The sequence below is a fragment of the Penicillium concentricum genome (assembly GCF_028827145.1).
Source record: "Penicillium concentricum strain IBT 3081 chromosome Unknown utg000001l_segment0_segment0, whole genome shotgun sequence".
NCBI classification, from domain to species: Eukaryota; Fungi; Ascomycota; class Eurotiomycetes; order Eurotiales; family Aspergillaceae; genus Penicillium; species Penicillium concentricum.
The window spans coordinates 7,710,641-7,733,695 of NW_026622754.1; the positions used below are offsets into that span (position 1 = coordinate 7,710,641).

Sequence of the window (23,055 nt, forward strand, 5' to 3'; positions counted from 1 at the left end):
AGATTCAGATTCGTATATTCTTTGTACATTATCTTCTAAACACCCAAAACCACGAAGGATGTTGAATCAGAAGACCCAAGCCCCGAAACAAACTCGATAGTTCACTAGACCCTAATCGTATGTGTGTCCATTTGCAATCGTCCACTGAAAGGTCGCAAGGACCCGCCAATCGGATTGCTTATTGCTAGATCCCCCAATGCCTCCGACAACGTCAAGCATTGATGCAAGGATAGCGAAGTAGAGATCAACAGCAATCAACTAGGCTCGTATATAATCTCGTGTAGACCATGCGCTTGATAGCCCAACGCGCTCGAGCCTCGTTGCAGATCCAAGCTTAGGCCCATAAGCTCCCGCCCGAGTCGCAAGAGCCACTTGTCTTATTCTGCGATGGTGTTGTAGCTACTTAGACCCACAGAGGAGAAGTTAGGAAGGGAGCTTATGGACTAGGGAGTCGAAAAATGTGGGGATTCTAGGTTGGACAAATTAGATAGTTCTACGAAATTAGAGATTGGAGAGCCAGGTGTTGTGTGTAAATGGATTTTGTATTTGAATCAATTTGCAGACAGATAGGTACTATGGAGGACTAGAGAAATATACAGAAATGCAAGTGTTCCCTCCCATGGAGACCATAGTCTCGTGCAAAATGGCATGATCATCAAAAATTCAGGAAAGGGCTATGGTCATTAAAGGCATGCATAAAAAAACCACGAGAACGCCTTGGTATCGCCAATCTAAAATCGCTTCGGAAGGGGTATTCATAAAAGCTCGGAATCTTTTTAGGAATGACGGAAGGGCTCGTAGGCGCTTGACTGCTGGTTGTTGTGGGTCATGGGGATATCATTGTTGTGGTTGGGAGTAGGAGGGTAGGAGGTGCTGTAACCATGCTGGGGAGCATAGGGCTGCGGGGAACCGTAGGGAGGGTGAGCGGCACCGATGGGCTCATAGGTGTAAGGAGCCTTCTCTGCGGTGACGCTGCGGGTGTCGTGGCGGTCCTTGTGGCCGTAGGGCGAGCGGCCGGAGCAGCAGCAGGTGCTGAACATCCAGAAGATGGTCGCTCCCAGGGAGAAAGCGACTGCAAACCAAGTGGCGATGTAGATGTTCTTACCCAGGTCTACCTCGACACCATAGACCTTGAGGGCTGTGCCGATGGAGCCCTTTGCGATGGAGAACATGATGGTTGAGGTAAGCGATGCGCCGAGAGTGAAGAGGAATGAAACAATCGAGACAATGGTGGTGACGCAGCTGCCCCAGCGGCTGAAGATGGCGAAGATACCAAGCAGGACCTGGGCGCAGGTTGCAATAAAGGCAACTAGGTAGGCAATGAACATCCACTTGGAGACGGCCTTATAGATGTTCAAGGTCTTCTTGAAGCCGCTGCCAAGCTCCTTCTCAAGCTGAGTCTCACTCACGCCCAGGATTGAAGACGGGTTGAAGTAGAACTGGGCCTTGGGGTCTGTGCAGGAAGAGACGGTGTCCTTGCCCTTGGTGGAATTTCCTTCGCAGTAGCCCCAGAGACCAATGTCGTAGAAATCAGCGATGTCGGCATCATTCTGGAAGGTTTTGATGGTCTCCTCGATCTCAGCTGCGGTGACAGAAGTGATGTGGAGATCGTTGAGACGATCTGTGATTTCTGATGTAATTGCTGATCCTGTGCTTATGTTTGAGAGGTCGAGCTGTAGATTATTAGCATTAGCGAGTGCACTCATGAGGTACAGTTTTGATCACTTACACGAATGAAGTATAAATTGTTCAAGGTATCAGAACTGGCTTTTGTGCAACCCAATCCCACCATAATGATGCAAATTAATGATGCGATGGTCAAGACATAGGGCGTGAAGATACACGCAACGCGACCGGCTTTCCCCATAATGGATAGGTGTATTGATAGGAAAGAAAGGATTATTGAGAAAAAGGTGAAAGATGGATAAGGAGTGGAGAGGTGAGACGGGGGAACACTTTTTAATATAAAGACATCCCCAGGTAAGTAAACAACTGTACAGCCTCACACCAACACGAACACCAGCCTCCCATGGAAGGAGGCGCAGGATCAGCGGACCAATCAGTGGCTGAGCGGTCACGTCGCCAGGGCCACGACAGGGCCACGTTTGCTTCTATTTGTGGCTGCACTAGTCCTATTTGGGTTGGCATGGTCCTTAATCTGCTCCTTCATCTATCCCTACAACACAGTCAGATCAGAAGAACTACATTTTATAGATACAATTTTGTATATAATATTGTCAAGAAATTATGGGCACATGATATCAGCTCAAATACTCATAAAATACACATAAAATATTGTATGCTTACATGGGAAGTGTACAATATACCTGCAAAACTCAATCAACGTCATATCCATTTTCTGACCGCCCCAGGATCATCATTCCAGTGGCCAAAACAGGTGATACTCCAATCCTGAGCCTCGTCATCCTCTCTACCCTGAACAGCCTTGTGGATCATTTTAAATTTTTCCCTCTCCGCCTCAAGCCTGCGTAAGCCTGGGTATGGGGTGCGAGTTAGCCAGGCTCCCCCATTTTTCTCTTGGCATTATATCCCGCCCTGTACATTCCAGTCGGCTCGTCTCCGCTGTTTCTGCAGGCAAAATCTACTGTGATGCCTTGTTCTATATTTATTCTATTTCAGATAAACTTTTCTGAAATCTGGGATAACCCCACGAACCTAACTATTGCGCAACTTAAAATATTTTGGGATATTTCCAAGGTTTCTTACGTTCTAGGCAAAACCATGCGCTGATCGACACCTATGGCCATTGGAGATTTTGATCGTTTCATTTACTACCTTTTAGGAAAATGATACGTTCATCACAAAAAAAAAGATTTTTCAAATTGCAACAACCAAACTTGATAACTCACATGCGACTATGTATATTCATATCCGCCTCAATTGACAGGGTTTACTGCAAATATGGCTCAAGTGTCGACAACATACCAGTATAAGCCGGCCCAGTGGGAGGCTCGATACTGTACATGTAGTCAGCCCACCAAGGTCCAGCAGCCCACCACAATGCGCCGAGCCAGACGTCCGAGTTTTCACCCAGGAAATCAAGCATGCCGGTAATTGCCGTCTTGCATTCATCATTGACACCACCGGCAAACTCGCCAATAACTCCAACCTTCTTGTTATCCTTCAGCCACTGTGTCGCGTCCGTCACGCGCTCCACTCCAATCGTCGTCGACACACATGCCTCGCTCGTGCCTGATCCGTCCGAGTCGAGGTACTGGTGCATCTCGTAGACGATCTTGTCTTCGGGATCGGTCAGGTCCTTCAGGTTATCGTTCACCTCGACCCAGGTCCACGCGCCGGTATAGGAGTTGCCCTCGACGAAGATGTATTGGGTCTTCGCTCCTGCTGCGCGGATACCGTCAATGGCTGCCTGGTTGAGCTTAAGGACGAGGTCCTGGTCCATGTCGTGGTACTCGTTGTCTGTGCATGATTTGGTTAATAGGCGGCCTGTGATGCGACTAAAGGTTTCGGGTACTGACTTGTGTCGAAAATGACTAGCTCGTTCTCAACGAATTCGCCTGCGACGTTCTTCCAGAATGTCTGGAAGTCAGCGGGGCTTGACATGACCTCCTCGTTGCTGTGGATACTCATAAGCTTCGATTCATTCACTCGTTAATTTGATAGAACACTTACTATCTTCCATAGTTATGGGGATCAAGCACGGCGTGGGATCCTGCGTCGGTGATGGCTTTGACCGTCTGCCACTATATCAGTATCCTCTTGTTCTCATTTTGGTAGATAGAGCACAACATACCGCGGTCAGATTGCTTAGATAGGCAGCATCAAATCCTCCAGTCATGGTGTCCGGTACCAGCCGTTCCATCTTGAAGGCGACACGGAAGATGTTCATGCCTTTCTCAGTCAATGTTTGGATTGTACTGGCATCCGGGAAGTAATAGTCCTTTCCCTGTTACAGTCTTTGTCAGTTGAGACTCTCCGAAGACATGGATATCTTTAGCCCACTCACGTAGACACCAGGAATGTTATTCTCGCCGAATTCAGCTCCAGATTCGCTTGTTCCGAACCCTATACAAGAAATTTGGTCAATGGATGATCAGAAACATTTTTTTGAATTCATGGACTCGAACATTGGAAGGGTGAAGCTCTCTTTGCATTCTTGGCAGGAGCTGCTGCTGCGGATCCAGCCACAGCGGCGAGGAGGGCAATGTGATCGAATCTCATATTGATGAGTCAAGCTCTTTGTTGGATGAGATCAATGGTTATTACCAGAAAACAAAAGAAAGAAAAATGAGTGATGTGATAGCAATGCAGAATGATACCAACAGCGCAGCGAACTTGGGCTTTTATAGTTCTCTTGTCAGTAAATTACAATATATATATATCGTTGAATAACTCGCAGAATATTCCAAATGAGTACAATCCACGGACGTTAGAGATTGGCGACAGAAAAGGACACGGAGTTTCATAGATCTTCAGTCCTTGAGACTATAGTAGCTTTCTGACGTCGAATAGGTAGGATGTGCAACAACTTCGGATATTGCAGTGCCTCGCAACAATAATCCCCCTCCAATGAGGATCCACAGAACCATGGAACATTGTGAGAAACACTCTTTCTTGGCGACCTCATGCGAAACGGCCAGCCAAGAAGGCAATGTCCCCGAGTCTTCAGGCTAGAAGAAACCTGATCCGTGTCCAAGATGAATTATCCACTGTACATCATACATACCCCGCTTCAATGAAGCTTTCTTCAGGCACAGGTGGCTTAAATATGCATTGCTTTGTTTCGAGGATTTTGATATTTGGCAAGCCCGTGGCGCTTCAGGTATCGATCGGCGTTTATAGTTTCTGACGTGCAGGGGGGAGGGATAATAAGATCACACTGCAATCAGGGGATTGTGGAGTGTAACATCCATGAATAGTCTAGTGTGGTTAATCATTTTTTACTAAATCTAGAACTAATTTGTTTTAAACATACGCTGTATAAGTGATGGAGACAGAAAACAATTGTGTGGGCCAAGTGAGCGTGGCAAGTTAATTGCAAGCTGAAACAGGTACCATCGCACTCAAATCTTCATATTCGCTCGGAAAAAACACATGTCATTCAAAAAACAAGTCAGACCATACATAACTATTTGAAACTTGAACCTTAATACTCCTAGCCCTGCAGATAATTCTCCATCGAGCCATCCTAATCAGTCTACCAAGCACCAAGAGAGTGCATGTGTTCTTTCATATCCGCTGCCTGCAGCTTGTGGTAAGCATGGCCTGGGTGGTAGTCATTCCACCAGACGCAAGAAGTACCATCATCATTGATGCAAGTAGCATCGTTGAATCCATATGTTGCAGGAGCGTCGAGGACTTTATCCATGAAGGCGAATGTATCGTAGAGAACGGTTGTAGTCTGCGGTTGGGTTAGTTGTGCAAAATCATACATATAATCATATATCAGAACGTACGCCACTGTTATCTGCGATGAATTCATTGACCATTGTCTTGAGAGCAGCGTTGAAAGCCGCGAGCCACTTAGCGTGGTTGGTCGCAACGGCCGTGCCTTGATTGGCGATCTGGGGAGATCGGCTTACAGGCGGGACATTGAGGAAGATGAACTTCCGTCCACCATTTGCGTAGAGCTTTTCGGCTTGAGCCTTATACTGGGCCATGATCTTTGGAACCAGGACACTGGCGTCGTTGCTTGAGGCAGCCCAACCAATGCTGCAAATTGAAGGATTAGTCTAGTCGTCAATGGGGATTTATGGGAACATACTCATTAATTCCAATCCAGAATCCAAAGACTGCGTTGTCTGAAGTCCATGGTGCAGTAGCAGGCTTCTTACTGTACGCTGTCTCGAAGCTGGCGACTTGCGTTACCATATCTTCCGCGGTATTGGTTTTGACAAGGGAATTGTCAAGGGACGCCCCTCCAACAGCGAAGTTGTAGCTGAGGACCAAGGAGGCATTATTCACAGTAGTCAGGTCTCCCACCCAGTTGATGCCGCCACCAGTTGTTCCGGTACCTGTTGTCTTTGATCAGTCAAGCCTGCTTGCCAGGGGCCGAACAACACTCACCCAGTGTTGGGTTCCCCATGGGGTTGCCAGGGGTTGGCTGTGTGCCACTGACATCGAAACTGGTCATGGAGTAGGAATCACCACTATGGATACCTTTTAGCTCCTTCCCTGGATAATAGATAGGGGACAACCATCACTCACAACGTAAAGAAAAAGCTGTTGGTAGCGCGAGCTTGCAAGGGAGCAGCAGCAGCCAGCCCAGCGCCGGCGATCATACTAATGATATACTTCATGGTGAGGAAGATGTACAATGCGTAGTCTGCTGGAAGAATATTCACACATTACAAGGTTCGCACCTTGCATTATATACATGTACTTATCCCTTGTTTCGTCCGTCGAAACTCATACTCCAAGTAAACAAGCCCCAGCGCCGAGACGAATAAATTAAAAAACGCGAGACTATGTCATTTAATTAACCAATTTCGCCAATCATTTCCTCAATAGGCTCGTTCCGGCTCATCCATATTAAGCTGAATGAGGACGGTGAATTCCCCGAAACTGCGGGGTAGATATTGCAGTGAAATAATCAAGCTATTTCGGAAAAGCTGAGTAGTTCGTTGGAGTTGACGAATACCCCAAGATATTACGGAGTATATCGGCCAGTCGTATGGGTTTCCTCTAAATACGGATCCGTTCTGCAGCTAGAACGCATGCCTTAATTTATTTTTGTCTTCCTCTTAGCCGAATAGTTCACTACTGTCTTCCCCTTGCCCGGTGAATTTACGATCGTCATCGTCTTAGCCGAATCTGTGGTCTCGCGTGGTGTAGTCTTGCATGATGTAGCCTCACATGGTATCATCTATGTTCATATTGTTGCATTGAAGTCTTATCTACCCGACATCGAATCGGCATCATACAGGTAAGACTCTATCCGATTCGGCAGCAAACATCTCCATGCCCACACCACATACAACCAATCGCGACTGGTTGTTTCCCGATCCAGACACGTAGCTCTCTGCAGGGAGGCTATTTCCAGGTCCATGGACAAGCCCCAATGATGATATATCAGCGACAGAGCTGTATGTATCCAGTAAGAATTCCACAATAATCCCCTGCGTACCAGGCTGTGAAGGGTCCACGGCGATTGACCAAATTTTAACTCGGTGGTCGTTGCCAGAGGATGCCACAGTGATTTTGATGGATTCTGTATCCGATGTAACATCTCGAGAGATTTGCTGATTGAGTACCTTGACCGTGGTGGCCGCCGCAGCGTGAGCATCGGGGATAGAAACCGTAGCTACCTGTGCATTTGTGCCGGTGCCGGATGGGTGTGTTCGTAGGAGGGAGACAGAGAGAGAGTTATCATCACCTCCAGCCACAACAACAGTGGCTGTGTCAGAAATAGGAACCAGCTCCATCCCCTTGATGCTGTTGGAATGAATCTGATATCGACTTTCACATGTGATATTTTCTGGTGAGATGGAAGAGCCGTCGAAGGGGTGCTTGGCCTTCAAAGTGGATTGTGTGATGGTGTAAAATGGTTCAAGCGTGCTTGTTAGATCCCAGAGTGTGAAATAACCATCAGTTGCTGCGGTGATGAGGCTCACAGAGGAGCTCGTGACCAAGAAGTGGGCTTGGGTTAAACAATTGGTCATATATTTCCCACGAGCCAGGAGAGTGAATTGTCCTCCATTAGATGGTGAAAAGTGGAAGATCTGCGATGACGTTAGTATTGGCCGAGGTATTTGAGGGAAAGAACGACTCTTACCTTGAAAACGGAGTTGGAAAGAGCAAGGCACAGGAGGAAACCCTGCTCCCCATCAACTTCCTCTACTTCCAGCAAATCGAAACTAGGTATCCGGAGATCTGAATGCTCGTCGTCCTTCGGACTGGCAGCCATCAATTTCGTAGCAACGCCGAATACAGGAATGGTGCGGACACTCCATACGAAAAACTCTTCGTATGCAGCACTGGTGAATAGGTATCTTCCATCCTTGGACCAAGTCACCTGCTGGATCCCAGACTTGTGTGTATCCAAGACGCGCAGACACTCAAAGCTACCCCACGGACTAGCAGCCAACGAGGAGGTCGGCGTGAAAATACGAACAGTAGTGTCCTCTGCACCAGTCGCGAAAAGAGTGCGATCTCCAGTAGTAGGGTTGAAAACATCCATCGCTTTAATTTCCCGTCCGTGACCTCCAGCTCGAAGCAAAGTACTAGCACCAGCTCGTATGGGAGTGGTCATCAAAGAAAATCCGTCTTTCCACGTGAAGAAAGCACTATTGTTTTTGTCCCCTGGGATGAAGTCCCAGCCTCGGCGAAATCCGCCTGAAGCAATGGACACGATATCCGTCAACTTCGACTCGTTGCGGAGGACAAAATCTTGGGATCTGAACCCGTACAACATGAAATCACCAGTCGCTCTATCGAAATAGGCGCCTTCGATGTTCCCACCGGTTATAGATGCTGTACGGTGCACTGTCTGTATCGATACAGGATCTGTTCCATTCCCACAAAGCTGCAACTCGTGGAGGCAATAAGTTCCGTCTCGCCCACAGGTCAATACGAAATCCGATTTTGTGGTGTCACTCGTAGTAACAGATGTCACAACGCTAATGTGATTGACAAACTCTCGGCCATGAACACGCCGGCTGACCAATATGGGCTCAGCCTCGGATGTATTGTATATGGCAAGGCCGCCTAATTTTGACCCTATAATCAAATATTGGTCCTCAAAGAGGAAAGAGGCACTGCACACCACAAATGTGGATGGTAGCCTAAATGTGGTTGTTTCGGCATTTGGATGATCACTGTTCCAGTCGGAGACAGTGACGAGTGTTACTTCTTCTCCGGTAGGATAACAGACAAGGAAGGTGATTTTGTTAGAAGGATTCAAGGTATCCGTCTTGGAAGAGTGGGTCTGAAGGAAGAATGATTGAAGAGGCCTGTTGCTAACGTCTGCAATGTTGATAACAGATTTCGTAGCGTGATTATAGAGTCGAAAGAATCCTTGATAATTACCGATCAATGCTAGACCAATCTGCGGCAAAGCAGTTATGACGGCAAAAGAAGCCAGTTCCGGGGTTTCACATATTGTCTCCCAAGTGATGACAGTCTCCTCTGCCTGGTTGAGATATCCAAGCTGGATCTGACCATGTGTAGAGACGCGAAGAAGACAGTCCTGGGCGACAAATGCAAAGACTCTCGCTCCATCTGCTGTGGGATGCTTCTTCTTCGCCTTTGCTTGCAACCCAGATGATTGCTGCAAAGAAGCACCAGCGCAATAGCTCAGGTGTTCATCGTCATTTTCTTTGATGGGGAAACTCTTCAACGCACCATCGGCGCCTCCGGTATAAACCACAGTCTCAGAGCCAATTCTGCAAAGATCCAAAGACCAAATGTGCTTTCCAATATGTGTTTGTATTGAAGAAGTCTGGGTGAGCTGATAATCAGTCGTCCCGGCGGATGGTGAATGCCAGCTTAGGTCCCACAAAGCACATGTGCAGTCCTCTCCACGAGAAACCAATCCCATATGAGTTTGATTATTATTTGTGATGGCCCTGAAATAGACACCCCAAATGCGCGACGTATGAGCAAATGCCTGGACTACGCATGACTCAGATCCAACGCTCTCCTCGCCTGCCTCAACAGGACCAAAGCCTGTGCTTCGTAATTCAAATCCATCTGTGGAGTACGCGGAAGGATCTTGAGCTGTTTTGTGTTCACAATCTGATATATCCCAGATTCTCACGGTTCTATCGTCACTGCAGCTGGCCAGTATTCTACCGGACTGGCCTCCATTCAAGGTCTGGATCTGGGGAGAGATCCGAACACCGAAGACTGAACCGTCATGCCCCGTGAAGAAATGGTGGATGGAGCCGACTGCATTAGTTTTGTGCGATCCATTTGTATTCAAGAAACAAGACCACACGATAATTTCCCCGAAGACGGTACCAGCGGCAATGAGGACATGAGAGGAAGACAGCGCAATCACATCGGCGGAATAAAGGATAGATTTCACACTTGTCGCCAGCTGATATATGGATATGGTTGCATTTCTCTCGGGCATCTCACTGTCGAGCACTTCGAGACTCAGGAGTGCATTGTTCGAGGTGATAAAAAATGCCCCGTGATGACCACCTGCAGCAGCTGCGCACCCACTCATGATCCAATCTGGAGCAGTGAACTCGGCACTACAGGCCGACAACGCGACCTCATTGTCAGTGACCAGAGAGACGTTGACCGCTCGCACTGAGCGACCTCCCCAGACGATTATTTGGACATGGATCGAATCATGATCTTGTGGTCGTTGATCCAAAGTAATGTAACCATGAATATTATTCCTTTTGAATATCTGGATTTGACTGGTGACAACACCGGTGGATTCATCAACCACCCGGAAGTATGTGCCTTGACTTTGAAAGATGAAACGTCTATCACCCAATACAAACGTCTTCAACGCTGTTATGGGGAGAAAAGCATCAATATGCTGCAATTTGAGTCAGCGGGACAGCATTTTTACTACAGATATCGCAACACTGACCTCGAGTGAGAGAGACATTGCCAACTTCTACGCACATTAAGAAGAGAAGCAAATTACACGGAATGTCTCAATTGCCTCAGATCCAAGTGTACATCCCACCAAACGCCAAAAAAAGCCCACTACTTTTTCGATGATTTCCCCGATATGATTACATAACTCTGTCACTAGTCCACATGCGGTAATATTACTCACGTGATCTCGCGATCGAGGCGCGGGAGCGGAATGGGGCTCGGCGCTCGGTACTCACGTCACTGTCTAGTCCTGTTTCGCTGATTAGCCACCTGCGAGCACTCCTCTTGCTACATGTGGATTCTCTTTAAAATGCTAGGCCTCTCCAATAGAGACTCATGATCTGATACCCCTTTGACTAGCCATGGGTGTCACCGGCCTCTGGACGGTCGTGCAGCCTTGCGCTCGCCCCATCAAACTCGAAACGCTCAACAAGAAACGGCTCGCTGTCGACGCGTCGATTTGGATCTATCAATTCCTGAAAGCGGTTCGAGATAAAGAAGGCAACGCGCTCCGAAATTCTCATATCGTTGGATTCTTCCGCCGCATATGTAAGCTGTTGTATTTCGGGATCCGTCCCGTCTTCGTCTTCGATGGCGGGGCCCCAGTCATGAAAAGGCAGACAATCGCTGGCCGAAAGAAGAGACGCGAGGGTCACAGGGAAGACGCTGCGAGGACCGCGGGAAAGTTGCTTGCCGTACAAATGCAACGCAGTGCGGAGGAGGAGGACGCCCGTCGACGCAATAAGACCCAGATACAAGAAGAGGAAGATGTGCCAGATGCCCCGGTCTACGCAGAGGAGGCTTTTATGACAGAGACAGAAAAGCAACAAAGTCGCAAGTTCAAGAAGAAGGACGCATACCACCTACCTAAATTAGACGTCTCGCTCGAAGATATGGGAGCCCCAAACGATCCACGCATCATGTCCCAAGAGGAGCTGGAGGAGTATGCTAGACATTTCCACCAGGGTCAAGATATCAACCTTTACGATTTCTCCAAAATCGACTTCGACAGCATGTTTTTCCTTAGTCTGCCCGCCACTGATCGCTACAATATCTTGAATGCAGCGAGACTGAGAAGCCGACTCCGAATGGGTTATTCGAAAGAGCAGCTAGATACCATGTTCCCCGACCGCATGGCATTCTCGAGGTTTCAAATCGACCGTGTCGCAGAACGTAATGACCTTACGCAACGATTAATGAATATAAACGGCATGAACGGAGAAGAAGCATTCTACAACTCTGGGAAACGGATTGCAGGAGAACGTGGCAGGGAATACGTGCTTGTCAAGGATCGCGAACATGAAGGTGGCTGGGTCCTGGGTGTTGTGGGAAACAGGGAAGGCCATGAAGAGAAGCCCATCGATATCGATCGACCTGAGATACTGTCTGACGAGGATGAAGTGTCGGAAGAAGATGAGTTCGAGGACGTCCCAATCGAAGGTCTGAACCGACTTCCCAAACTTCCTTTCCTTCGAGAGGGTGTGTTCGACCGGTCGCTTCAACTTCAAACGGACGAAAATTTAGATATGAGAAGGGCTATACAAGAATCACGTCAAGCTGCACGGCGACAGTCAGTGAATGAACATCGTGTACAAGAGGTTGAAGATGACTCGCTTTTTGTTGAAGCCGAAGGAAATATTGGTGCACACGACACTGACGAGTTCTTTGATGGCGACGACGATGACCTCGAACGAGCTATTGCGCTTTCATTACAACCAGATAAAGTCGATGACGAAGATATACCTGATGTGCTTGATATGCCCATTCATCGACCAGTCAAATCAGCTCCATCTTATGAGACGGTGCCAGAGCTTGATTCCGAGAGCGATGATGGAATGGACTTTACTGCTGCCATAGCAAGAACAAAGGTCTCGAAGAAAGCATCTAATGCACCAAATCCATTCAGCGGTCCTCTCCCTTTTGAATCCATCAGACTCACTAAGGTCACGGATGATAATGATAAAGCTGGTGTGGTTGGCGAAAGTGCAGGCGGTTTCGTGAAGGAGCCTACAAAGAAACCAAAAAAGACGGACCCACTTCCTCCGTGGTTTGTTGGTGAGCCCTCTGATTCGGGATTCATCGTTGATCCCGTTGAAGATCCTGAAAAGGATGACGAGCAAATTGCGGCGCCAGATCATCTGTTCCTCTCCAATCGTCGCTCGCCGGACATTATTGATGTCGACGAAATTTCCGCCAACAAGGAAGTCGTTGATCTAGAGGAGGAGGAGGAGGAGAAACACGAGCATCAAGAGAAGAAACCCGAACACGAATTCCAAGTGGAGGACATTGAAAAAATTTACAATGAGCTTTCTCCTCCAAATCTTGATGAGAAGAAGGCTTTGAGCGAGCCAGTTCCAGCTCCAATCAATACCGATGAAATGATACTTGAGCGCACTGGAACACATATTCAAGAACAAGTGCCCGCGCTTGATGTTCGGTCTCCACGCAGCGAACATTCTCTTTCACCAGAATTTGAAGATGTTGTCCCTCAGCAGCCCATTCAAGGCCCTGAGATCACTGTTGTATCCCACCAAAAGGCCCAGCCCCAGCCTCAATTGTTCGAAAATGTCGAAGAAGCTTTTGTGCAGGACCAAGCCGACTTCAGTGACCCTGAGGATGAAGACCTGTTCAAACAACTTGCAGCTGAGGGCGAGGAGCATGTGCGATTTGCCAATACTCTTAATTATGCTGCTCCCAACCAGGAAGCCTTTGACTACGAGCAAGAACTGAAGCAACTCCGATCTCAGCAGAGAAATGAGCGTCGCGATGCCGACGAGGTGACTACTATTATGATCAATGAGTGCCAACAGCTCTTGACGCTCTTCGGATTGCCCTATATTACCGCGCCTATGGAAGCCGAAGCGCAGTGCGCCAAATTGGTATCGCTAGGCCTTGTAGACGGGATTGTCACGGATGACAGTGATATCTTCCTCTTCGGTGGCACACGAGTCTACAAAAACATGTTTAATCAAAGTAAATTCGTCGAGTGCTACTTGACGTCTGACTTGGAGAAAGAGTACGCCCTACATCGACAGAAGCTTATTAGCTTTGCCCATCTCTTGGGCAGCGATTACACAGAGGGCGTTCCTGGGATTGGTCCTGTCACAGCCCTAGAGATACTCACCGAGTTTTCGAACCTGGAAGAGTTCCGCAATTGGTGGGCCGACTTGCAAATGGGTACGAATAATACAGAAGATGCTCACCTTCCCTTTCGGAAGAAATTTCGAAAGAAGGCATCCAAGATCTTCTTGCCTCCTTCATTCCCAGATCCCAAAGTTGACGAGGCATACCTGGAACCCGTGGTTGATGACGACCCTTCCCAATTCCAATGGGGTGTTCCTGATTTGAATGGTCTACGAGCCTTCCTCATGACAACAATCGGCTGGAGCCAAGAGCGAACGGATGAAGTCCTGGTACCGGTCATTCGCGATATGAACCGACGAGAGCAGGAAGGTACACAGTCGAACATCACACAATTCATGCAAGGTCCACAGGGCGCGGGTGCATTTGCGCCTCGTGCTCGTACAGGTGGACCCAGTCGCATGGAAAAGGCCTTTAGTCGACTACGTCAGGAAGCTCAGACAGGCGGAACCTCACTAGATGGCGAGCCAGCTATCGGGAACGAAGAGGAAGAAGAAACCTCTGTTTCACAAAAGAGAGGCAAAAGAGGTACCTCAACTGCCAAGGCCAAGGCTGGCACAAATAAGAAGCGAAAGACTCGTCGCGCCTCTCCTGAGCCATGATCTGGGGATTGGTGAACTAAGGTCACAGGCAGCATACTATTACTTAGGTATCAACACCTTAGTACGAGGGTCCCAACAAAATGATACTACCTAAGCCTTAAGTCTGTATAAGTGGAAGTTCCTAGGAATACGTATAAGACACCAGACTCCTACGAAGAACCAAGCTCTTTAGGCATTAGGTTATATCTTGTTAGGAATATACGAAGCATAAATTACAAGTGAAGGAGAGATCATATTCGGGACTTAGGGAGTGGAGTGTATCTGGGTTCCGCTAAACGCGACGAACTCGCCTTTCTTCACTTCCTCGTGCTACATCTTGTATCTAGAGTTGACTATAGCTGTTCTTGATATTGATTTCCATCTCGAACAGGCGGTCCCTGTCTACGGATACGTGAGATCCCTCACAAGTTATTTCATACAGTAATGTGTCCGTTTATAGGACAACTGATATACCTAGGACCCCAAACATATGTATTCTATCAACTTCTAGTAGGCGAACGTAAGAAAACCCTTTCGCATCTACTACTATCGAAGTCAACAGTCTAAGAACAAGAAAAAACATGAAAAACAAATGTAAACCAACGCCCCGACAAAAAGCGACTATACGACCTTCATGTCTAGGGAGCACCAGGGTTTTGAATGGCATGACTCATATTATGGCAGGCTAGTTAATTACCTAGGTAGCTATACGTACTTGATTTCCTCTGCGGGGTGGGGATTTCCTATCTTAGCTGCCGCCGCTTTTATGAGGGCGCTCAGAGTCAGGCTCACCGAGTAAATTTCTGCCCGGGCTCAGACTAGGCACGTGATTATCCAGTGAGATCTAAGGATCGCTCACTGATCGCTCACTAATTAACTAGTTAAAGACTGGTGTTAACTAGTTATTAAGCACCTAGTCTCCACTCAGACTATACCCAAAGAAGCACTTTGCTCCACAATAATATTTACTCTTGCGTCTACTTTTTGATGGCCCTCAATTTTCACTATGCTCCTCCTATTATTGAGGTGTATGATCTTCTCATTAAAAATAGCGCACTCAAGCATGATGACGCAATATTGGAAGCACAGAGTCCATCTGTCACGGGGAGGTGTCGGAGAACAGTCTTGCTGCCTCCTCCTTTCTCCATTCCATATCGCAACTTCGTTCATTATGTGCTTCGTCCTCAGTAAAACCGCATGTTTTGCGGTATGTTCCAGATCACCCGACAGCTAATAATACATGAAAAAAACTCGGAAGGGGTGTGCAAAACGTAGACAAAATAGCAAGCTAGCGGCAAGTCTCACCGAATATGCTATGGCATCCGGCGATAATAGCTCAGAACTCCACATTCACACTAATCCCCATCCCTCAGCCACCAGATCATCGAGGACAGCACTATAAGCAAAGACCCCATCACTCAAGTGGAAAAAGCCGGATACCCCACCTGATTCAACGTCTACGATTGGGGCGCCGCACACACCATCAGAGATAGGCCTATTAACATTTCCAAAAATGAAATCCACCGACCTGGTTTCCCATTCTTCAAATTCGATTTCGGGATGCCCAGCTGGACGTTTCGGTTGCATGGTTTGGGTGCCGATATTCATCATGTTAAAGAGCCCTGAACTCATGCCGTCCACTTCACTCCATGAGCCTTGGGAGATTTGAGACATTTCTAGGAGGCGAGTAGGTGGTTTGGCTTGAAAGTAACAGGAATTAGTGAAGCTAGATGAGGCAGCGGGCGTTAGCTTGACGAGAGCGATGTCAAGCTCAGGTCGGGTATCGACGACCTCGCCGATAAGATCTCCTCCATTCACAAATGGGTGGTATACTTCCTCTGACGAGAGAAAATCATGATTGGCGACTGTCAACATTTCTTCGCCCGCCAGATTGCGAATTTTGATACCACACGTGGTTGCAGCGTTTATGAAGTCGGTTGGGGCACCTGATATCCCGAGACCACTCTCAATTCTACATCCTGGTGTAAGAACCAACCGCCGAAGGTAGTTTGAGTCATCTTGTGGTGCAGTACCAGCAGCCGATACCAGGGATGGGTCAATAAAGCGAGGGCGGGTAAGGTTTCTCATAGTGCTAGAAAACGGTTTATCTCCATGGTGGTAGAGTGCTGTTCGGCCTGCGACGACCCCGGGAAGGGATTGCTTTTTGTAGCTCCGGCCATCTCCAAACTCAAGTTCGAAGATAGTCCAAGCCGGGAGAAAATTAGCAGCTCTCACACGAGCAAGTGGCACGATGGCAGTAAGCACAGCAACTATCTGACGCTTAGTCGGATTGGTTAATTTGGGCCACCGGACAGTGGGACAGGGATCGGGAACACGATGATTCGAATATCCAGATAAGGGGATTGGTTCCCTAAACATCTCACCGGGGCGCACGAATATAACAGGCATCGTTCCAAGGGTCAGTGGTATTGGCTGGGGTGGAGAGGCAGTCTCCACACAAATAAGCCACCCGGAGATGTGCACTGTTCCCTCCCCGAACCTACTACGGATCCAGGTCCAGTCCTGACGTGAGGGGTGGCGGAACTTGTGGTTTTGCTCGTTCCAAAGCGTGAATGGCGCCATGTCATTCAAGTGACGTGCACCCCAGCCGCCGGGATTTTCCCAGCGTTTCTGTTCTGGGTGTTTTCTCGGGCGCGAAGCGGACTAACAGGCGCATTATCATATATATTAGTGTAGGGTGAGCTTTGTTGGAAGCATTGAACGTGTGGGGATAGGCGGATTGGGGATGCCATCGGAGTTACCATTCTGCTGACTGCTGATGGTACAAGCTATGGGATGGGGGAAGATGATGTATACCACTACCTAAAACTGGACTAAAAGAGGGACTTGGTCACATGACCAAGCCACCTGACCACAACATAGGCAGGGGGCTAGTTACATGGTGGGGTTTCACGTGGTCCAAGCCACGTGACCTTAACACATCTTCCCTACCTTCCCATTTTCTTACCATGGAATACTTCCAACATACCGCCCACATCGGAACCCACTCCTTGAGCTATGCATTACGAGGTATTCCTCGGCAGCCCGGCGCTCCGCTTGTGGTGGTTCTTACTGGGATAACAAGTAGCGCGCTCGAATGGAGCGCGGTGTGTCGATATCTCGAGAATGAGGCATCCGTGCTGCTGTATGAACGGACTGGCTATGGTCAGAGCGAAGCATGCCTTACTGCCGAGCCTGACTCACTAACAATTGTGGATGAGCTGTCTCGGCTACTCGCCGCCGCGGCCCTGCCACCCCCATACCTAGTGGTCGGTCATTCCTGGGGCGGAGTTCTCGCGCGGGAGTTTCTCGCCGCCCACGGGCCTGAGGTGATATGCGGGATGGTGCTGGTGGATGCCGTACAGGAGCGGATGGTCTTCGAGACATGGCCCGATCCCTGTATCGCAGCCGTCACGGCGGGGCTGGATTATATGGAAGTCGTGGGGCTGACCCACGATTATCGACTAACAGAAGTCGAGTGGGCAGAGCTTATGGCAGAGGAAGCTAGTCCACACCACGAGCAACAGGCCACCCGCGAGCTGCCCTATCTGCAGATCAGCCGCCCCATCCTAGCCAAGAAACAGCAACTTCTCCCTGGGCGAGACCTCCTCTGCGGCCAGCCGCTTAGTGTGCTCCGGGGCAATTCGCATCGGGACCAGGAACGGATGTACCACCGTGGCGTGGCAGAAGGGTTGGGGACTGAAGTCGAGCGAGCGGCCTTTCGTCACTATCTAGAGCACTGGGATGCTAGTGAGGAGGCCTTGCAGCGCGAACTCCTGAATCTGTCAAGTAACGCGCGCTTCTCCACCACGACTAAAAGTGGTCATAACATTCAGATCACAGAGCCAGAACGCGTCGCTGATGAGATACGCTGGGTCCTACAGAGGACTTCATCCGTTTCCAGAAAATCGCCATCTGGTCATTAAATAGTGGCCTAACAGTCCCTGGACACTATTTACATCCATATTGGCCTGGATACGGGTGTTTGTCTATACTTCTATGAAGCGAGCGCAGTTGCATGTTGATGAACTCGGCAAGAGAGAGGTTTAATCTTACTTTTCACACCCAAGTAATCACATAATGCAGAGCATTGTTTCCTTTCGATCAGCCAGCATTATGTATGCATATAATTACGTGCTCCATGGTGTTCAAGCTCAGCCCGCATATATAAATACCAGAAATAGTCATTTATCCGTAGTATTTATAATACCTTCTATCCATATGCAGAAATCTAGCTTACTATCGCATAGTTAACTAGTTGCATATGTCCTCAGGTAGTTATGAAGATTACGAAGGTATAGGAGGGGGGGATAAGGATGGTGATCGTTTATTCCGATACAGTCCGATCTTACAATTACAAACAAAAGACATAGAAGCAGCTGATAACTGGTCTATCCACTAACGATTGCTCAAACAGATGGACAATAAAATGCAAGGGAAGCAATCCTGTCTAAGCTAGGAAACTATGACGCCTAAAAATCTTTGTTTCTGCCTGGGCATCATTTCCCATCTTCCATCTACCATCTCTACCATCTACCATCTCTACCATCTACCATCTCTACCATCTACCATCTCTACCATCTACCATCTCTACCATCTACCATCTCTACCATCTACCATCTCTACCATCTACCATCTCTACCATCTACCATCACTTAATTGTTGACCACATCATCTTTAATGACAGCCTGAGGCTAGACACTTGTGGAGATGGGTTACAACCGCAACAACCTGCGTGTCGCGGTTGACAACTAACAGGAGTGATCACCTGGGCAACCGGCCCTCCCTGGACTGCCTAACACTCTGGCACTAGCAACGGCCTCGAAACACATTTTGGTAGTTTCTTACTGATTGTGGCTTCTATATACCATTAGGAGTCTGCCGCTGCATGTGGAGCAGCAAGTGGCAAACCTCGCAAAGCCAACTGGGTAGGAAGTGTGCTCAGCTTCTGTGGCCCTAGGGACTCACCTAGCCACTATATTCATTTATATAGAGGGGCTGCTTTGCTTACCCACGCCAGTCTTGGGTTGAGCTTGTTTCAGCAGTCATTCTTTTCTTCCCCCTCTGCTCTGTCCTTCCTCAAAACTCTTCTTTCCTCTTCTTGTTTCTATCGCTTTTTTTTTCAGATCTGCCGTGCCTTATACTTTTTTCCCCACTACTTCTCGCTCGCTGCTCTATCAGGTCAGATTATACTTCATTATCTCAGATTCCATATTATATGCTAACAGACTAGGTTAGGTTAAAATATATATTACGTCAGAATGCCACAACGCTTCATGGCCTCCCATTCAAGAACAAGTTAAACACGACTCGCCCGCAGCATGAGAACTCGAACCGATTCCCCTGGATGTCCATAATATCCGCAGATCTATCTATGGGTCAAAAACGTTCGGTTCTGGCGAGCTGCACTGAAGGAAGGGCTAGATCAGAAGATCCTAGCGGCACCACGCCCAGTGTTTCGGCGTGATTTTGACGACTGTCTACGGACTGCGCTAGGTAACGATCAACTCTTCGAGGAAACAAAACCTCAAGGCAATGCGAACAAATCAACGTCAATTGTTCTAGTAACACAACTCTTATGCCATTATTTGGGAGTATGTCGGCTAATATGGGGTTCATTCTTGACTATGCTACCGTCTCCGAGGAGGAGGACTCGTTTCTAGAGCTCCCCGAAGATGAGGGCCTTACTGTTCAGCTTCCATGGTCACTAGAAGCTTGCAATTTCACGGAGTCGAATGTCCTGATCTGGACATATGATTTTGGGAAATTTTTACCGCTCGGCGAAGCTTAACCGGTCTCAAAGTCAAAGCAGGATGAGATACACCGTGAGGAAGCAAGAGGTGCAGCGCTTCTTGGTGCGGGGATGGAAGTTGCGACTGCCGTCAGTGGCTTGTGGACAAGAAGTCCAGTATCGATTTCTCCAGCCTGCCATCTAGCCCCCGAGGCAGGTTAATGCACCTCATTGCAAGAGTTTGCAGGGTTCTTGATATGTGGAACCCTTTGATCGAATACGATATAGGCGTCGCTCAAATGGGAGAAATTACAGACTCATATAACTATGCCATTGTTTGTGCGGGCCCCTATGACCACTTCCTGTCGCGGCTGCGACACAAAGTGCGCATTTTACTGGCCTCGAGAAGTGACTTTGGGGCTGAGGGAGAAAGCTACCATCTCAGACAACATCAAATCTAGCGCAGCAGTGAAACTCAGTCATGGCAATGGTATTTGTGAGAAGAACTCGAGGTCCCATCATGAAATCTCGGACGCTTTTGTGCCTATTATGTGTTGTTCGGTCTGTACTCACGAATACCCACCTCTTCATCAAATGCAACCGGTCTGTACAGCGAAAGGATCAAACCTACAAATATAGACTAGAAAGACTTAATTACCAAGTTGGAGAAATACATTCTGGTTTTTCATGTGAACTCCCTATCAACTATGAATTCTCCGTATAAAATATGGAATTAATAGCCGAGGGCCACATGTTCCCCACGAACAGGAGTTCCATCTCCGCAATCCCAGCGATCAGTGGAACTGGGGCATGGTTCTATACAGTTCTTATATACTGATAGTTCATAAGGGGAAATTCAGGTACTTCATAGTTATATGGTTACTATAAGATGTAGTATAGCATAACCATATAAATGCAACCTTAGTCCATGACATCAGGGGAACTCGATGACGTCGATCGTGAAGGTTCTACAAAATGCAACTTAGGATCGACACGTTATTGGCTTAAAAAGAACTAGAGGATGATTTTCCTGCACTTAATAGTGTCTAGCGTCTGAGCTAGTCTCTTGATTTTTCTCAGGTCCGCCCAATCCCGATCTGATCAAGTCGGGTTCTCCTTAGAAAATAGTCGACGTCACTTCCCGAGAGCTTCCAGGAGAACTTCACCTGTCAAAAAGGATCCCCCATATAACTTGTCCGCTTGCAGTTTTTTCTTCGTTACATCTCAGGTCAAGTACGTACCCCAAAGAAAAGAAAAAAAAAGAAACCCTCCTTAAGCTCACGTCACTACTGCGCAAGGCACTGAAAGTCTTTTTCTCTAATTACCTTTCTTGCAGGAAGAATCTCTCTACCTCTCTCTACCACCTTCTTCCTCCAACCTCTCATACCAACCCGTCATGCATCGCACCTACTCCATGCGCCAGTCGCGCGCTCCGACCGCATCGCAGGTCGAGAGCCCCCCACCACCATTGTCCACAACCAAGACCGGCAGATGGCTAGGGAAAGGCGGAATCGGTGAGTTCGAGATATTTCGGCGATCGGGTTTGACTGGAAATTCTCTGAGGATGTTCGTCGGGTTGGAGGTTGCCTAGTCGGGCCGCCATCGGCTCCCCTGTCCCACCTCCGACAGACGACAGCCGATTGAAGACCAGTCGTTGGAGAGCTCGTGGGGGAATTGAGAAATTGAACTCACTAACATCCTACGATCAGGCCATGCTTTCCGCAAGAATGCCGCCGGTGCCTTCGGACCCGATCTCGCCAAGAAGCTGTCGCAACTCGTCAAGATGGAGAAGAACGCCATGCGCAGCATGGAACTCGTCGCTCGGGAGCGCATGGAAGTCGCTGTATGTGGATGACCCTGAATTGTGAATGATCGTGGAACAAATTGGAAGCTGACTCGGTCGCCATAGCAACAACTCTCCATCTGGGGTGAAGCATGCGATGAGGATGTCTCGGATGTGACGGACAAGCTCGGCGTGCTGATCTACGAGATCGGTGAGCTGGAGGATATGTTCGTTGACCGCTACGACCAGTACCGTGTCACCATTAAGAGCATCCGCAACATCGAGGCTTCCGTACAGCCCAGCCGAGACCGTAAGAATTCCCCCAGCTTGAACTCCGAGCTTTAAACTAACCCAATTGAATCTCCAGGCAAGCAGAAGATCACCGATGAGATCGCCAAGCTGAAGTACAAGGACCCCAACTCTCCTCGCATCGTCGTCCTGGAGCAGGAGCTCGTCCGCGCCGAAGCCGAGTCCCTAGTCGCCGAGGCCCAGCTGTCCAACATCACCCGCGAGAAGGTCAAGGCCGCCTTCCAGTACCAGTTCGATGCTCTCCGCGAGCACTGCGAGAAGGTCGCCATCGTCGCCGGATACGGAAAGCACCTCCTCGACCTGATCGACGACACCCCCGTCACTCCCGGCGAGACCCGCCACGCCTACGACGGCTACGATGCCTCCAAGGCCATCATCCAGGACTGCGAGGATGCCCTCACTAACTGGGTCTCCTCCAAGGCCGTCGTCAAGTCTGGTCTCTCCCAGCGCTCCCGCACCCTCTCCCAGCGCCACCGCTCTAACCTCAACAAGAACCGTGAGGGTGTCGATTTGTCTTCACAGGACCAGCCCTTGGCTGGGGACCGTGACTCTTGGCTCCCGGCCGACCAGCACCCTAACTACGAGGACGGTGATGATGGCATCAGCACCATTGAGGGCGAGCTGCGTGGTCGCGAAGAGGAACGTGATCCCATTGCCGTATAAGGGTTGGGCGAGAATGATTCCCTCTTTTTCACGAATCTGACGGTTTGAAATTCGGGCAGACATCAATTCATCTGTCCAATCGTTTTCCATCTCCACATTCCTTTTTGTCAAAAATCCCCCTTCTGATCTTCCATATACTTTGTTTTATCCGGGGATTCCGTGCTATTCTCGAAGAAGACGCACATCAATCACGCCATTCAACTTTGGATGTTTGACGCGCCTTTTTTTTCACATGAACGCCTCTCAATGTCGTGATCTAACGGCTATGAATCGTGCTTGGGGGATGTCCACTTCTCCATGCTTAG

The 23,055-nt window shown here is 48.6% G+C and overlaps 9 protein-coding genes across 9 annotated transcripts; 4 read left to right on the plus strand and 5 right to left on the minus strand.

The window, feature by feature from the left end:
* Positions 1-776: 776 nt before the first annotated feature.
* On the minus strand, positions 777-1,867 carry N7517_002972 (SUR7/PalI family protein; the record flags this gene model as incomplete). Its single annotated transcript, XM_056720702.1, has 2 exons — positions 777-1,673; positions 1,730-1,867. 2 exons carry the CDS (start codon positions 1,865-1,867, stop codon positions 777-779), a joined length of 1,035 nt encoding a protein of 344 aa, XP_056584837.1.
* Positions 1,868-2,911: 1,044 nt separating this feature from the next.
* On the minus strand, positions 2,912-4,203 carry N7517_002973 (glycoside hydrolase family 5 protein; the record flags this gene model as incomplete). Its single annotated transcript, XM_056720703.1, has 6 exons — positions 2,912-3,441; positions 3,501-3,598; positions 3,655-3,719; positions 3,776-3,928; positions 3,989-4,047; positions 4,110-4,203. 6 exons carry the CDS (start codon positions 4,201-4,203, stop codon positions 2,912-2,914), a joined length of 999 nt encoding a protein of 332 aa, XP_056584838.1.
* A 976-nt stretch (positions 4,204-5,179) lies between these two features.
* N7517_002974 (SGNH/GDSL hydrolase family protein) lies at positions 5,180-6,281 on the minus strand (the record flags this gene model as incomplete). Its single annotated transcript, XM_056720704.1, has 5 exons — positions 5,180-5,383; positions 5,439-5,694; positions 5,747-5,996; positions 6,049-6,131; positions 6,190-6,281. 5 exons carry the CDS (start codon positions 6,279-6,281, stop codon positions 5,180-5,182), a joined length of 885 nt encoding a protein of 294 aa, XP_056584839.1.
* Positions 6,282-6,905: 624 nt separating this feature from the next.
* Positions 6,906-10,549, minus strand: N7517_002975 (tRNA (34-2'-O)-methyltransferase regulator RTT10; the record flags this gene model as incomplete). The annotated part of the gene is made up of 3 exons (XM_056720705.1): positions 6,906-7,703; positions 7,757-10,477; positions 10,532-10,549. Coding segments are annotated over 3 exons (3,537 nt in total), but the record flags the coding sequence as incomplete, so codon positions are not given.
* Positions 10,550-10,904: 355 nt separating this feature from the next.
* N7517_002976 (ssDNA endodeoxyribonuclease RAD2) lies at positions 10,905-14,285 on the plus strand (the record flags this gene model as incomplete). Its single annotated transcript, XM_056720706.1, has 1 exon — positions 10,905-14,285. One exon carries the CDS (start codon positions 10,905-10,907, stop codon positions 14,283-14,285), a length of 3,381 nt encoding a protein of 1,126 aa, XP_056584841.1.
* A 1,329-nt stretch (positions 14,286-15,614) lies between these two features.
* On the minus strand, positions 15,615-16,847 carry N7517_002977 (uncharacterized protein; the record flags this gene model as incomplete). Its single annotated transcript, XM_056720707.1, has 1 exon — positions 15,615-16,847. One exon carries the CDS (start codon positions 16,845-16,847, stop codon positions 15,615-15,617), a length of 1,233 nt encoding a protein of 410 aa, XP_056584842.1.
* A 386-nt stretch (positions 16,848-17,233) lies between these two features.
* On the plus strand, positions 17,234-18,190 carry N7517_002978 (alpha/beta fold hydrolase; the record flags this gene model as incomplete). The annotated part of the gene is made up of 1 exon (XM_056720708.1): positions 17,234-18,190. The coding sequence occupies one exon, from the start codon at positions 17,234-17,236 to the stop codon at positions 18,188-18,190; it is 957 nt and encodes a 318-aa protein (XP_056584843.1).
* A 1,682-nt stretch (positions 18,191-19,872) lies between these two features.
* N7517_002979 (uncharacterized protein) lies at positions 19,873-20,055 on the plus strand (the record flags this gene model as incomplete). The annotated part of the gene is made up of 1 exon (XM_056720709.1): positions 19,873-20,055. The coding sequence occupies one exon, from the start codon at positions 19,873-19,875 to the stop codon at positions 20,053-20,055; it is 183 nt and encodes a 60-aa protein (XP_056584844.1).
* Positions 20,056-21,391: 1,336 nt separating this feature from the next.
* N7517_002980 (Eisosome component PIL1/LSP1 family protein) lies at positions 21,392-22,750 on the plus strand (the record flags this gene model as incomplete). The annotated part of the gene is made up of 4 exons (XM_056720710.1): positions 21,392-21,509; positions 21,705-21,838; positions 21,905-22,088; positions 22,146-22,750. The coding sequence occupies 4 exons, from the start codon at positions 21,392-21,394 to the stop codon at positions 22,748-22,750; spliced, it is 1,041 nt and encodes a 346-aa protein (XP_056584845.1).
* Positions 22,751-23,055: the final 305 nt, after the last annotated feature.